General features: G+C 66.3%; 4 protein-coding genes across 5 annotated transcripts; 2 read left to right on the top strand and 2 right to left on the bottom strand.

Moving 5' to 3' along the window:
• Window positions 1–175: 175 nt before the first annotated feature.
• Window positions 176–3,725, top strand: DNAJC5G (DnaJ heat shock protein family (Hsp40) member C5 gamma). The gene is made up of 4 exons (XM_048937144.1): window positions 176–409; window positions 536–749; window positions 2,880–3,024; window positions 3,255–3,725. The coding sequence occupies exons 1-4, from the start codon at window positions 297–299 to the stop codon at window positions 3,335–3,337; spliced, it is 555 nt and encodes a 184-aa protein (XP_048793101.1). The 5' UTR covers window positions 176–296; the 3' UTR covers window positions 3,338–3,725.
• A 111-nt stretch (window positions 3,726–3,836) lies between these two features.
• On the top strand, window positions 3,837–6,884 carry TRIM54 (tripartite motif containing 54). Of its 2 annotated transcripts, XM_048937143.1 has the most exons (10): window positions 3,837–4,155; window positions 4,310–4,482; window positions 4,832–5,003; window positions 5,085–5,180; window positions 5,413–5,646; window positions 5,744–5,766; window positions 5,891–6,015; window positions 6,095–6,187; window positions 6,334–6,372; window positions 6,763–6,884. In XM_048937143.1, the coding sequence occupies exons 1-10, from the start codon at window positions 3,988–3,990 to the stop codon at window positions 6,771–6,773; spliced, it is 1,134 nt and encodes a 377-aa protein (XP_048793100.1). In that variant the 5' UTR covers window positions 3,837–3,987; the 3' UTR covers window positions 6,774–6,884. The 2 variants fall into 2 exon arrangements, with proteins under 2 accessions (XP_048793100.1, XP_048793099.1); XM_048937142.1 differs by having other exon boundaries at window positions 4,832–5,180.
• Window positions 6,885–7,343: 459 nt separating this feature from the next.
• On the bottom strand, window positions 7,344–8,057 carry UCN (urocortin). Its single transcript, XM_048936556.1, has one exon. The coding sequence runs from the start codon at window positions 7,793–7,795 to the stop codon at window positions 7,484–7,486; it is 312 nt and encodes a 103-aa protein (XP_048792513.1). The 5' UTR covers window positions 7,796–8,057; the 3' UTR covers window positions 7,344–7,483.
• A 321-nt stretch (window positions 8,058–8,378) lies between these two features.
• On the bottom strand, window positions 8,379–12,853 carry MPV17 (mitochondrial inner membrane protein MPV17). Its single transcript, XM_048936343.1, has 7 exons — window positions 12,723–12,853; window positions 10,819–10,934; window positions 10,613–10,705; window positions 10,354–10,449; window positions 9,202–9,234; window positions 9,055–9,107; window positions 8,379–8,974 (listed from the first exon to the last, which is right to left on the bottom strand). Exons 1-7 carry the CDS (start codon window positions 12,781–12,783, stop codon window positions 8,905–8,907), a joined length of 522 nt encoding a protein of 173 aa, XP_048792300.1. The 5' UTR covers window positions 12,784–12,853; the 3' UTR covers window positions 8,379–8,904.
• Between the last annotated feature and the right edge of the window lies 1 nt (window position 12,854).

Raw genomic sequence — 12,854 nt, 5'->3', positions numbered from 1 at the left:
GGTGGGGGGACTAATCTTGGGGGGGCTAATGGGAGGAGCTGGGGAGGTGGGGGTAGACCTGGGGCTGAGGACTAGGGGCTGGGGGTCGGTGTGGGACTCTGGTGGCTGACGCTGGGGCCGATGCCTGGCGCTCGCAGCCCTCCGCCGTGCCGCCCCGCAGCCCAAGCTCCGCCCGCTCGGGGCGGTGTCCGACCGACGGACGGACGGACGGAAGGAAGCGGCCGCGGCTCCGCGCTCCCTGCCGGCCCGGCCGGGCTCTGCCCCGCGCCCGCTGCCCTCCGGCCGTTGCCGCGGCCATGGCGGAGCCGGGCAGGCCGCAGCGGAAACTGTCGAGGGTCGGAGAGAGCCTCTACCGCGTCCTGGGGCTGGAGAAGGGCAGCTCGCCCGAGGAGATCAAGCGGGCGTACCGGTACGGCGGGCGCGGGGCGGGCCGTGCTGTTCCGTACCGCTCCGTATCGGTACGGCGGACGTGGGGCGGCCGTAGCGCTCGGTAGCGAGCCGTGCCGGACCGCCCCGTGTCCCCGTGTGCCCCCAGGAAGCTGGCGCTGCGCTACCACCCCGATAAGAACCCGGACGACCCGGCGGCGGCCGAACGCTTCAAGGAGATCAACAGCGCTCACGCCACGCTCAGCGACGCCGACCGGAGACGGCTGTACGATCAGTACGGATCGCTGGGCCTCTACGTGGCCGAGCAGTTCGGAGACGATGCCGTCCGTCACTACTTCCTCATGTCCCAGTGGTGGTTCCAGGTGGGCGCCGAGGAGCTGGGCGTGGGGGTCTCACGGTGCCCCCGGGGGTCTTACAGTGACCTTGGGATCTCGGGGCAGATGGACACCGGGGTCTCAGAGTGGCCACGGGCATCTCAAAGTGGCCCCAGGGGTCTCGAGGCAGCCCTAGGGTCTGTCTGGGTCTGGGGTCTCAGAAGGGTCCTGGGGTCTCACGGTGGTTCTTGGGGTCTTAAAGTGGTCCTGAGGATCTTAGGGCAGCTGGCCACTGGGATTTCAGGGTGGCCCTGGCCATCTCAGAGTGGACCCAGAGATTTCACTTGGCAGCCCCAGGGGTCTCAGGTGGCCCTGGGGTCTCACAGTGTCTGGGTCTGGGGTCTCAGGAGGGCCCTGAGGTCTCACGGTGGCTTCCAAGGTCTTACAGTGGCCCTGGGGATCTTAGGGCAGCTGAACACTGGGATCTCAGGGTGGCCCTGGGGTCTCAGTGAGGCTCCAGGGGTCTCAAGGCAGCCGTGAAGTCTCACATTGTCTGAATCTGGGGTCTCATGTGGCCCTGGGGTCTTACAGTGGTCCTGGGGATCTCACAGCACCTGCCCACTGGGATTTCAGGGTGGTCCTCAGCAGCTCAGAGTGGCCCCAGAGGTTTGAATGTGCAGCCACAGGGGTCTCAAGACAGCCCTGGGGTCTCTCAGGGTCTGGGTCTGGGGTCTCAGTTGGCCCTGAGGCTTCATGGTGGATACCAAGGTCTTACAATGGCCCTGGGGTTCTCAGGGCAGCTGGACACTGGGGTGTCAGGGTGGCCCCAGGGGGCTCAATGGAGCTCCAGGGGTCTCAAGGCAGCCCTGGGATCTCACAGTGCCTGGGTCTGGGATCTTAGGGGGGCCCCAATGTCTTAGGGTGGCTCCAGGTGTTGTACAGTGGCCCTGGGATTCTCATGGCAGCTGGCTACTGGGATTTCAGGGTGGCCCTGGCTGTCTCAGAGTGGCCCCAGAGGTTTCAATGTGCAGCTCCAGGGGTCTCAAGGCAGCCCTGGGGTCTCAGGAGGGCCCTGAGGTCTCGTGGTGGCTCCTGAGGTCTTACAGTGGCCCTGGGAATCTTAGGGCAGCTGGACACTGGGATCTCAGGATGGCCCCAGGGGTCTCAGCGAGGCTCCAGGGGTCTTAGAGCAGCTCTGGAGTCTCACAGTGCTTGGGTCTAGGGTCTTAGGGTGGCTGCAGGTGTAGTACAATAGCCCTGGGATTCTCATGGCAGCTGGACACTGGGGGTCTCAGTGAGGCTCCAGGGGTCTCAAGGCAGTCCTGGAGTCTCACGGTGTCTGAATCTGGGGTCTCAGGAGGGCCCTGGGGTCTCACGATGGCTCCCAGGGTCTTACAGTGGTGCTGGGATTCTCATAGCAGCTGGCCATTGGTATTTCAGGGTGACCCTGACCATCTCAGAGTGACCCCGGAGGTTTCAATGTGCAGACTCAGGGGTCTCAAGGCAGCCCTGGTTTCTCACAGTGTATGGGTCTATGGTCTCAGGAGGGCCCTGAGGTCTCACGGTGGCTCCCGGGGTCTTACAGTGGCCCTGGAGATCTCATGGCTGCTGGACACTTGGGTCTCAGGGTCACCCTGAGGGTCTCAGTGACGCTCCAGGGGTTTCAATGCAGCCACAGAGTCTCACAGTGCCTGGGTCTGGAGTCTCAGGAGGGCCTTGGGCTCACAAAGTGACTCCTGGGCTCTAGAAATCTTAGGGCAGCTGGACACAGGGGTATAAGGGTGGCTCCAGGGGTCTCAATGAGGCTCCAGGGGTCTCAACGCAGCCCTGGGGACTCACAGTGCCTGGGTCTGGGGTCTTAGGAGGGCCCCAAGGTCTTAGGGTGGCTCCAGGTGTCCTACAGTGGCCCTGGGATTCTCATGGCGGTTGGACACCGGGGTCTCAGGGTGGCCCCAGAGGTCTCAAGGCTGCCCTGGGATCTCAGTATCTGGGTCTGGTGTCTCATGTGGCCCTGGGGTCTGATAGTGGCCCTGGGGATCACATGGCAGCTGGGCCCTGGAGTCTCAGAGCAGCCCCGTGGCTCTCATGGCAATCCGAGGCTCTTAGGGTGTCCCAGGGGTCTCAGGGTAGCCTCGGTGGTCTGTGGGGAGCTGCAGGCTGTGACATCCCATCCTGCAGGCCCTGGCGCTGTGCTGCGGCGTGCTGACCTGCTGCTGCTGTTTCTGCTGCTGCTTCTTCTGCTGTGGGAGGTGCTGCCCGCCCCGTGAAGACGAGTCCTATAAGTACGTTGACCCCAAGGACCTGGAGGCGGACGATGGCGGCGGTGAGTTGGGGTCTGAAATTGTGACCCACATGATGCTCCCGGTTCACAGGGACCTGCAGGGGGGGGCCGCAGGGCTGGGGGCTGGTGGGACACATGGGCTGGGAGCTCCCTTGGATTCCTCAGGGTCTGCAACCTGAGGACTGTGCTGATGCCAGCAGGCAGCCCCATATCACTGCCCGGACCCCCAGGACCCCTCCCCAGGTCAACTGATCCACACCTTTTCTTTCCAGACCCCCAGGACCCGGTGGAAGCGCAGCCCTCCCCAAGCGGTGCACAGCCCCTGCCCGCTGCCGGAGCCAGGAGCGAGGCATAGGGCTGCCTATGTGCCGGGGGAGGGGGAGGAGGGGGGGTGGAGAGCCTCCTCCTGGACCACCGCCGCTCCCTAGGACCCCATCAGGGGGTGTGGGGGGGGCACAATCTCAGGTGAAAACGTCCTGCAGCGCTGTGACCGAGACCGGTAGCACTGTAACCGCGGGGCCGGACCCCCCTGACGGGCGCTGGGTGCCAAACGCTGCTCTGGGGTTGACGGGGTGGGGTGGGGGGTTTGGGAGGAGGAAGAGGAGGGGCCGCCTGCCGTGCCCCCTCTCTGCCCCACCGCGGGGCCGCACCACGCTCGCTATGGGGCTGGGACCCTTCAGGCACTTTCCGTGGGTTTGTATAGATTTTATGAGCACCATTAAAGGATGATGGGGGGGGGAGTTCGGCGGCGTGGTCTCTTGTCTCGGAGGGGCGGCGGTGGGGCTGGGCTGGGCTGGTGGGGGCAGCGCCGTGCCGCTCCCGGGGGGCGTCGGGACGGAGTGACCCCGGCGGTGGGACGGCCGCCCGCCGTGACTCAGTGTCACCCGACGCCGCCGACAGCTGCGCGGCCCCGACGGGGCGGGGGCGGCTAAAATTAGAGCTGCGGGGCCGGAACGGGGCAGTGCGGGACAGGAGCGGTACCGGAGAGGTACCGGGACCGCGGCGATGAATTTCGCGGTGGGGCTGAAGCCGCTGCTGGCGGAAGCGCGCAGCATGGAGAGCCTGGAGAAGCAGCTCATCTGTCCCATCTGCCTGGAGATGTTCACCAAGCCCGTGGTCATCCTGCCCTGCCAGCACAACCTCTGCCGCAAGTGTGCCAACGACGTCTTCCAGGTGCGGGCCGAGGCGGGGCGCCGGGACGTGGTGCGCTGTGCCCTGGGTTGGGGGCTCCGTGCATGGGAGGAGGAGGGGGGGGGTCTCTCTCCCGAAGCGGCGCGCTGACCCCCCCCGCCCTGCTCTCCCCTTCCACCCCGTCCCCCTCCCCTAGGCCTCCAACCCGCTGTGGCAGTCGCGGGGTTCCGGCGCAGGGCCGTCCGGGGGACGGTTCCGGTGCCCGTCGTGCCGCCACGAGGTGGTGCTGGACCGGCACGGGGTGTACGGGCTGCAGCGGAACCTGCTGGTGGAGAACATCATCGACATCTACAAACAGGAGTCCGCGCGGTGCGGGGCGGCCCACGGTTGGGCGGGGCGGGACACAGATTGGAGGGAGCCCGTTTTTGGGGGGCGGGGGATTGGGGTTAAAGGGGGCGTCTGAGGGGCTTGGGGGCACCGTGGGGTGAGGTTGGGCAGGGGGGTGCCGTGGCGTGTGGGGTATGGGGGGTTGCGCAGGGAACACGAGGGAAATAAGGCTCGAGGGTGGGGATTTGGGGTAAAGGGGCTCCTGTGGGGCTGGGGGTGCGGTGGGGCGTAGGGGTGCGGTGAGGCGGGGGATGCTATAGGGAAGAGGGGTGCCGTGGGGCTGTGCCGTGGGGCGCAGCGCCTTCTCCCCACCCCCCACCCCGACCCGCAGCCCCCTGCACGCGAAGGCGGAGCAACATCTGATGTGCGAGGAGCATGAGGACGAGCGCATCAACATCTACTGCCTGCGCTGCGAGGCGCCCACCTGCTCGCTCTGCAAGGTGTTCGGCGCTCACAAGGACTGCGAGGTCGCCCCTCTGCCCGCCGTGTACCAGCGCCAGAAGGTGGGATACCCCCAGGGGTTGGGGGGGTGGGCACGGTGGGGAGGTTTCCCGGCGCGATCCCAACGCTGCTCCGCCCCCCAGAGCGAGCTGAGCGACGGCATCGCCATGCTGGTGGCGGGGAACGACCGCATCCAGGCCATCATCACGCAGATGGAGGAGATCTGCCGCACCATCGAGGTGGGGCTGCCCTGTGTGTGCGTTCTCCTCCCCCCCCCCCGCCCCCAGACCCCGTGCGTGGGGTCTGCGTGGTTTGGGACCCCCACGCCGTGGCTTGTGTCCACCTCGTGGGACGCTCTTGGGAGGGAAATGCCCGCTGCAGGCACGGAATGCGGGTGTTCCCGGGGCAATGCCATCAGTAGGGCTGGGCTGAGAGCATGGCAGCCCCCTGAGCCCCTGGGGGGTCCCGCAGGAGAACGGCCGCCGGCAGAAGCAACACGTGGGGCTGCGCTTCGACTCGCTCTGCAGCATCTTGGAGGAGCGCAAGAAGGAGCTGCTGCAGAGCGTCACCCGCGAGCAGGAGACGAAGGTGCAACGCGTGCGCGGCCTCATCCGGCAGTATGGGGACCACCTGGAGGCCTCCTCCAAGCTGGTGGAGACGGCCATCCAGGCCATGGAGGAGCCCCAGATGGCCGTGTACCTGCAGGTGTCTGGGGGGGCTGCATGCTGGGGGCTCTGCCCTGTGCTCTGTGGCTTGGTGCGTTGCTCCTGGGATGCTGACGGCACTCTGCTTTCCCCCACAGCACTCCAAGGAGCTCCTGAAGAAGTGAGTAGGGGTAGGGTGGGATGGGATGGGATGGGAAGGGAAGGGATGGGATGGAGATGGGAATGAGATGGGGATGGCGTAGGGGGTAGGTGGGCAGGGCTGACGCTGCTTGCTCTACTCCCAGGATCACAGACATGTCCAAGGTGTCGATGAGCAGCCGCCCTGAGCCCGGTTATGAGAGCATGGACCACTTCTCCATCAATGTGGACCATGTGGCCGAGATGCTGCGCACCATTGACTTCCAGCCAGGTGCCAGTGTGGGGCAGGCACTGCCTCGGGGGGGGGAGACTGCTACAGGGATGTCCTCACACTGAGTTGTGCCTCACAGAAGTGCTGGGTGAGGATGATGGGGACGGACCCACAGACAGCAGTGAGGGTGTGGGGGATGAGGAAAACCTGGAGGCACCTGAGGCTGCTGAGGGTGAGTGCGTGCTGTGCCGTGCAGTGCCATGCTGTGCTGAAGTCACCATGGCACTTCTGTGGCTGCAGTGTGGCTCTGTATGGTACATGGTCCCGCACTGCACCATATGATCCTCCCTCCAACTGTCCACTGCTTTTTCTCCACAGATGTGGGGCAAAGGCAGAAGCCACTGAGCTCTCCCCATGGTGAGATGCTCTGTGGGGATGAGCTGGGTGTGATAAGAGGAATGGGGGTGGGATGAGGAAAGGGATGGGGATGGGATGGAGATGGGGTGGCAGGGGATGGGGTGAAGAAGGGTGGGGATGGAGTGAGGGTGGGGATAGGATAGGGATGGGATGGGGATAGGATGGGGATGGGAATGGGATGGGGACGGGATGGGGATGGAGTGAGGATGGGGATGGGGAGAGGGATGGAGTGAGGATGGGGGTAGGATAGGGATGGAATGGGGTTGGGATGGGGATGGGATGGGGATGGGGATGGGGATGGGGATGGGGATGGGGATGAGATGGGGATGGGGATGAGATGGGAGGGGGACTTTGTGCTGATCACAGTGCTGAGGCCAATGTCCGGTGCAGGTCAGCACTGAGCTGGATTCACAGCACAACATTGGCATCAGCAAACCCTACAGCCCTACGACTGCTACGAGCCCCACATGGTGGGGCTGCCGTCAGCCCTCATTAAACCAATGCAGAGGACACTGTGAGGTGTGGTGTGTGGGGATGAGTTGGGTGCCCCTCACCCCAGGGCTCTGCGCTCTGCCTGCAGCCCCGTGTCTGGGGGGAGCACCCACGTCTGCCACCCCCGCAGCACCGTCTGGCAGCACCGTCCCCTGGGTGCACCGAGCAAACAGCGCCGGGCTGAGCACACAGCACTGCAATTACCGGTGGGTCACGGCCTGTGCCCCCACCCCGCTGCCGCACCGCACCACGTCAGCCACCCCACGTCACCGCTGATGCACGGGGACAGGGACCGCGTGTCTCTGTGCCCCACGGATCCCAGCTCGGCTTGCGGCCTTCAGCAGCGGAAGGGGATGGAGGGCAGTGATGGCTGCTGGGTGGGGATAGGGGCACAATCGGGGCCACTCAGCCTGGATCGGGGGGGGCTCGGGGAGGGTCTTACCAATATCCGAAGTTGGGGATGCGGCGCAGATGGAAACGATGTCCCGCATGCGAGTCCACACTACGGCTTTTCTACAGCGTTTTATTACAAAATCGGAGCGGAGCCGTCCCGAGGGGCAGTCCCGCAGCCGCGCACCCATCGGAGCGGTCCCGGCGCGGTGCGGTGCCGGCGCGGGGCTCAGCGTCCCACGGCGTCGAGGATGCGGCGGTTGGTGTCGGCGCGGGCGCGCTCGCTCTGTGCGCGGGCGAGCAGCAGGAGGTGCCGCAGAAGATGGAACGTGAGGTCGATGGAAAGCGGCGGGTCGTCCCTCCTCGCCCTCCACGGCTCCGCGGGCAGCGGCGGCCACAGTGCTTCGGACCTCCCCTCCGCCGCGGGGATCCCCGAACCGGGGACGTCGGGACCGTCGGGGCCGTCGGGGCGGGCGGGGCGGGGGGCGGCGGGGAACGGGCGGCACAGCAGCAGCAGAACGGTGAGCAGCGCCCGCCGCATTTCGGCTCGTCCGCACCTGCAGGGCAGGGGGTCAGCGCGGAGTCCGCACCCGACGGGGCTTCCCCGGGGCCGAGCGTCCCCCGTCCCGCCCCGCCCCGTCCCGCTTCGTCCCGCACCGCCCGTACCGCTGCTCTGAGCTCTGGGCGCCGTGCGCTGCGCGGAGCTCCGTCCGTCCCCGCGGGGCTGAGCCGGAGCCGCGCTCGGGGCTTTATATGGGGCTCGGAGAGGGGCTGACGTCAGCGGCGGGCACGCACCGGGCGGGGGCGGGGGGTGCGGGGCTGGGGGGAGCGGCGGGTCCAAACCGCACCGGGACCGGGAGCGGCCTTTCCGGGACCCTTTCCGGTACCCGTTCACCCCCCGCACCCCGCACCCCGCCCGGCCCCGCACCGCTCGCGCCCGCACCCCGCGCCCCTCTCCCGGTGCCGCTCTCCGTGGTGCTGAAAGGGCAGCGCGGGGCTCAGCGCCGTCGGGACGAGGCGGCCGTCGGGGCTGAGTTTCCCGTCGAAGATGGGGTGCCGGACCCCCGCACCGTCGCGACGTCCCCCCTCCAATCCTCCCTCCCCCGGTGCGCACCCCCCCTGGCACCGCGCCGGTCCCGCACGCTGCGGCCAAGCGCTGCAGACGGCCCCGAGGAAGCGGCGGTGGCCAACGGCGTGACTCATAGCGCGAGCGCGGTGCCATGCGGCTCGGGGGTACGGCACCGCGGCACCGCGCCCGGCGAGGATGGGGTGACGGCGGGACGAGGGCTGAATCCCTGTGCCCAAAACGCCACGGGGAGGCAGGGGGCCGAGAACTCACGCGTTACCAGGGGCAGCGGAGCGCTGCATTTATTGGGTGCTCCTGAAGGACCCGACACGAGTCTGGGTGGAGGTACTGTAGTGCACTGTCGCACGTGGGGTGTGAACCAGCAGCAAGGCTGGGGAAGGACGGAGCACCCCACGTGCTAGGCAGGACACGGAGCGCAGACAGAGAGGTCTCACAGCCCCACGGGGTCACTGCTGCCATAGCATCCCTGTGGGGGACCACACGGCACTCCAGCCCCACACACTCCCTGGCCGAGCCCCCAGAGGTGGTGGGTGGGGGCACCTGGAGCATGGCTTCCCCCCCCCTCAAAGCCGGTTTGCTTTCCAGGACAGGTAGCAGTTCCAGACAATGGCAACACACTGCACAACAGCCAACCTGGGAACAGAGAGATGGATGGGTCAGCAGCCACAGCCATGGGGAACAGGATCCATGTGGCCATGGGGCTGTGCTGCTACCTGTGGACCAGAGGGACGAAGTAGAAGTTGGCGATCTGCACCGGCGGCCAAATCTGGGCAAAGGGGAGGAGCAATATGAGGGGTCACAGGCAGCTCTGTGCCACGGGATCGGGGAATCCAACCGAGGATTCCATCCTCAGCACTTACACAGTAGTTGGTGAGCAGCGCATCTACGTAGTCCTAGGGAAGGTAGAGGCCATGAGAGCAGGGAGCAGCCCCACAACCACACCACCCCACACACAGTGCAGCACAGTTGAGGTCAGAAGAGCAGTGCAGGTACAGCTGTGACCCAGCACACAGCAGGCAGGGACTGCAGTCCCCCCAAGTTGGGCATAGGGCAGGTGCCACTTCCCCTGCCCGGGGATGTGCCCATGTAGGGCTGAGAGTGGTGACAGCGTGGGAGCGGAAGGCAGCCAGGAACCCTGCATCAGGTCTGGGGCACAGCTCCCGCCACCAGCCTTGGTGCAGACCCCCAGGGTCACAGATGTCAGGGACAAGGGGGAGCACAGCATGCCACCCGTCCCCTTGCCCAGCCTGGCTGTGACTCAGCCAGGATCCAGCCTCATCCCGGCACTGGCCGGCGGCCCAGAACGAGGAGAGTGAGCGCTGGGGTGATGGATGCGCTGTGACGCTCCCTCTACGTGGGGAGAGGCAGATGTGCCCCAAGTAGGGGTGAAGGTGTCCCCAGAGCAGAGCCTGGGGCTCGCAGCCCACCTGGAGCACCCCGTTCCAGTTACAGCCTGCAGGGTGGGGATCTCGCCCACAGCCCTGAGGCACCGTATGCTGCACCCTGACAGATGAGTGAGCACCCCTCGTCCCCTCGTGCTGCGTCCCATGGAGGGTGGGCACCCGCTCCCTGGTGAGTCACCCTCCGGTTGAGCTGACTCAGCGCCTGCGCTGGGTTCCAGCAATCGCTGCTAATGGGAACCATCTCGGTAATGGCTCTGAGACGTGGCCAGGAGAGGGGACACATGGCATACAGGGAGCTGGGGGCACCGCATCCAGCCCATGTGGGACCCCACAGCATGTCCCACTCCCGCACTCGTCACCTCCTGTAAGATGCTGCACCAAGCACCGACCTGGGTCTGGCCCTGCAGTGGCTGCTCTGTGTCCCATAGCCATCAACACCTCACCCCAGCAGTGGGGCAGCAGCAGCAGCCGGCTCTGGGCTGGGGACACAACAGCCACGAGGGCAGGAGGGAGTGGAGAGGTCAGGGGCAAACCCAGCACCACGAATGTTAGAGCCAAGTGGGCATCCTGGCCCCAACAGCCCAAGCCGCCCTTGGGGAAGGCACGCACCTGCTGGATCTTGGCCCAGTTCTGCTCCACCGACAGCCCGTTCACCACCCCAGTGATGGCAAGGAAGCAGCCAAGGAAACACGGTGCAAAGGCACCCTGCAAGAGAGCAGCAGGAGCCTGGGTGAGACCCTGCAGTGCCCGGAGCCCACAGCACACAGCTGCAGGGATGGGGCCTGCAAATCTGGGAGCACCCGAGAGCAGTCGCAAGAGGGATGCAGCACCATCCTGCCTCCCCATCCCCACACCATGTGGCACTGACCTGGTCCAGCATCATCTTCTTTACAGCCACGGCTTTCGTGGCCCCTGGGATGAGCCGGTCCAGGATCCTGTACCAGCCGCCCACAACGGGGCCCTGCGAGAGCTGCATGCTGAGCGCGGTGCCTGGGCCGTGGGGAGCCCACAGAACTGGGCAGCCACCTGCCCACACCACAGCTTGGCACGTGTGCCCCCCACATCAGCACTCACCACAAAGCAGAAGCCGATGGCTGTCATTTTCAGGGTGCGTTGGCTGTGGTGCCCGTGCAGCCCGCGCTGCTCCACCAGCTGCTGTGCGATCACATCGCCGGCTCCCATCAGTGCCCCTGAAACCGGCCTGGAGCTCAGGAGGGCAGCGGTCATGGGGTGTGGGTTCTGCCCAAGCACAGCCCCCAGCCTCACGAGTAGCTGATCCCCAGTTGTGCCGTTCCTCGCTCGGTGCCAGGACCGCTCCTGGTTCCTCCTGGCCTCTGGCACAGCTCAGAGCAGTGTTTCCATATCAGTGTGCAGGATTTAGCTGCGTGCCCACGCCCTCGGTGGGGCGCAGCTCAGCAGGTCTTTGGCAGCCCCCTCCTCGTTCTGCCCTCCCGACCTCTTCGACGCAACTCCCTTGGCTCGGCACTCTGTGCCCCAGCCCTTGTGGGTTCCACGCTCACTCCCAGCACTCTGGTTCCCAGGCAGTGCTCCAGCCCTCATGCTTCTGCTCCCTTCTTGAGAACTTGGAGCACCCCCCATATCAGCCCCTCACAGAGCAGACTCCAGCCTAAGGTCACAGCCACAGCACTGTGCACCAGGCATCCCCAGCCTGAATGCATCCACAGGGGGATGCAACCCCCAGCATGACCCACTCTGACAGGCAAGGGCCAGACTGTGCAGCTGAGGTGGCCCAGGAGGGTCTGGTGACAGTGACCTGACCCTAACCCATAACCAAGGATGAGCTCACTGCTGTGTCCCCCCCAGTCCCCCCAGGCCCTGCTTGCTTAGTCTACCGCTCCCGCGCGCTGCAGCCAAGGGCCCTGGAGCGCACTCAAGCCTAAGTAGGGCACAGTGTAGGCAGCCCCTGTGGGCCTCGCTGGCTGCAGGGCTGCTCACTCCAGGCAGAGGTCACCAGGTCACCATTGTGGGCACGTGCTGCTGCTGCCGCCGGACTCAGGCTCTGCTGGCATGCTGGACCCCAGCCCAGGCTGCAGGAGGTAAAGTGCTGCCCCGCAGCTCTCACCACTGCTGGCTGCCCCCAGTGCAAGCAGCTGCCAGGAAATGGCCCCAGCCTGGCCCCGGCTGCATGGGGGAACATCTCAGCTGCACAGCGGGACCGGAGCTCAGGGCTGGAACGTGGGGGGCTGCAGTCCTTCAGGTGTGCCCAGACACAAGGACTGAGCCCCTCCTTGGCCACCGAATCCCATTCAGCACCGAGGGCTGCGCACTCCCACAGTCAGTCCAGGGGCTGCCCCCCACTGTAGAAGAGTCAGCTCCAGTAGTGAGAAGCAACAGTGAGAGGGAGCCCAGAGCAAGTCTCAAACTGCAGTGTGTGCTCAGCGCGAGGGCCCCCCGGCTCTGCCTGGCCCCCCTCCAGGACACAGAGGAACATCGTGGCGGCACAGCCCCACAGCGGGTGCCAGGCAGTGAATTCCATCAGAGGAGATAAAAATAACAAAGGGAACAGTGAGGTGGCCTGGCACAGCCCCAGCACCTGGCACCACCCCCAGCAGCGGCTGGCAGCAGAGCCGGTGCCGTCACCCCACGGGGATTGGGGGGGGATGGGCAGAGGATACTGGAGGCGCTCCCATCCCCCAACCCCCCCTTCCGGGAAGGTGCGTTTCAGTGGGCTCAGGGCTACATGCGGGGATCCACCCGAAAAGGGGTAGGGGCCTCTGGACTCGTGGCATCGCCCGTCCCGGACACGGAAGGGTCCCAAAGGAAACGTAACGGACCAAGGAGCGGCCCACGGAGCCCGGGGCGGCCGCCGGGGAAAGTCCTCCGCAGGCCCAGGCGCCGGGGCCGAACAGGCCCAAAGCCCCTACAGCTCCTCCCATCCCCAAGGCCCCACCGCTACCAGCACCCCCCGGCCCACGGAGTCGTCGTGCGATGCAGAGGAGGGCGGGCCGGGCCCTTACCGGCGGTCAGCGCCTGCACGGCCCCGGGCCGCCGCGCCAGGAGCCGCCGCAGCGCCGCCATGCCTCCCGCATGGCCACGTGACACGGCGCGGAATGATGACGCACACCCCAGCGCGGCACAGGAGCGGCTGA

The sequence above is a fragment of the Lagopus muta genome, chromosome 2 (assembly GCF_023343835.1).
Source record: "Lagopus muta isolate bLagMut1 chromosome 2, bLagMut1 primary, whole genome shotgun sequence".
Classification (NCBI taxonomy): domain Eukaryota; kingdom Metazoa; phylum Chordata; class Aves; order Galliformes; family Phasianidae; genus Lagopus; species Lagopus muta.
Note: the sequence above shows the minus strand (reverse complement) of the source record. Positions and strands in the feature narration are given on the sequence as shown.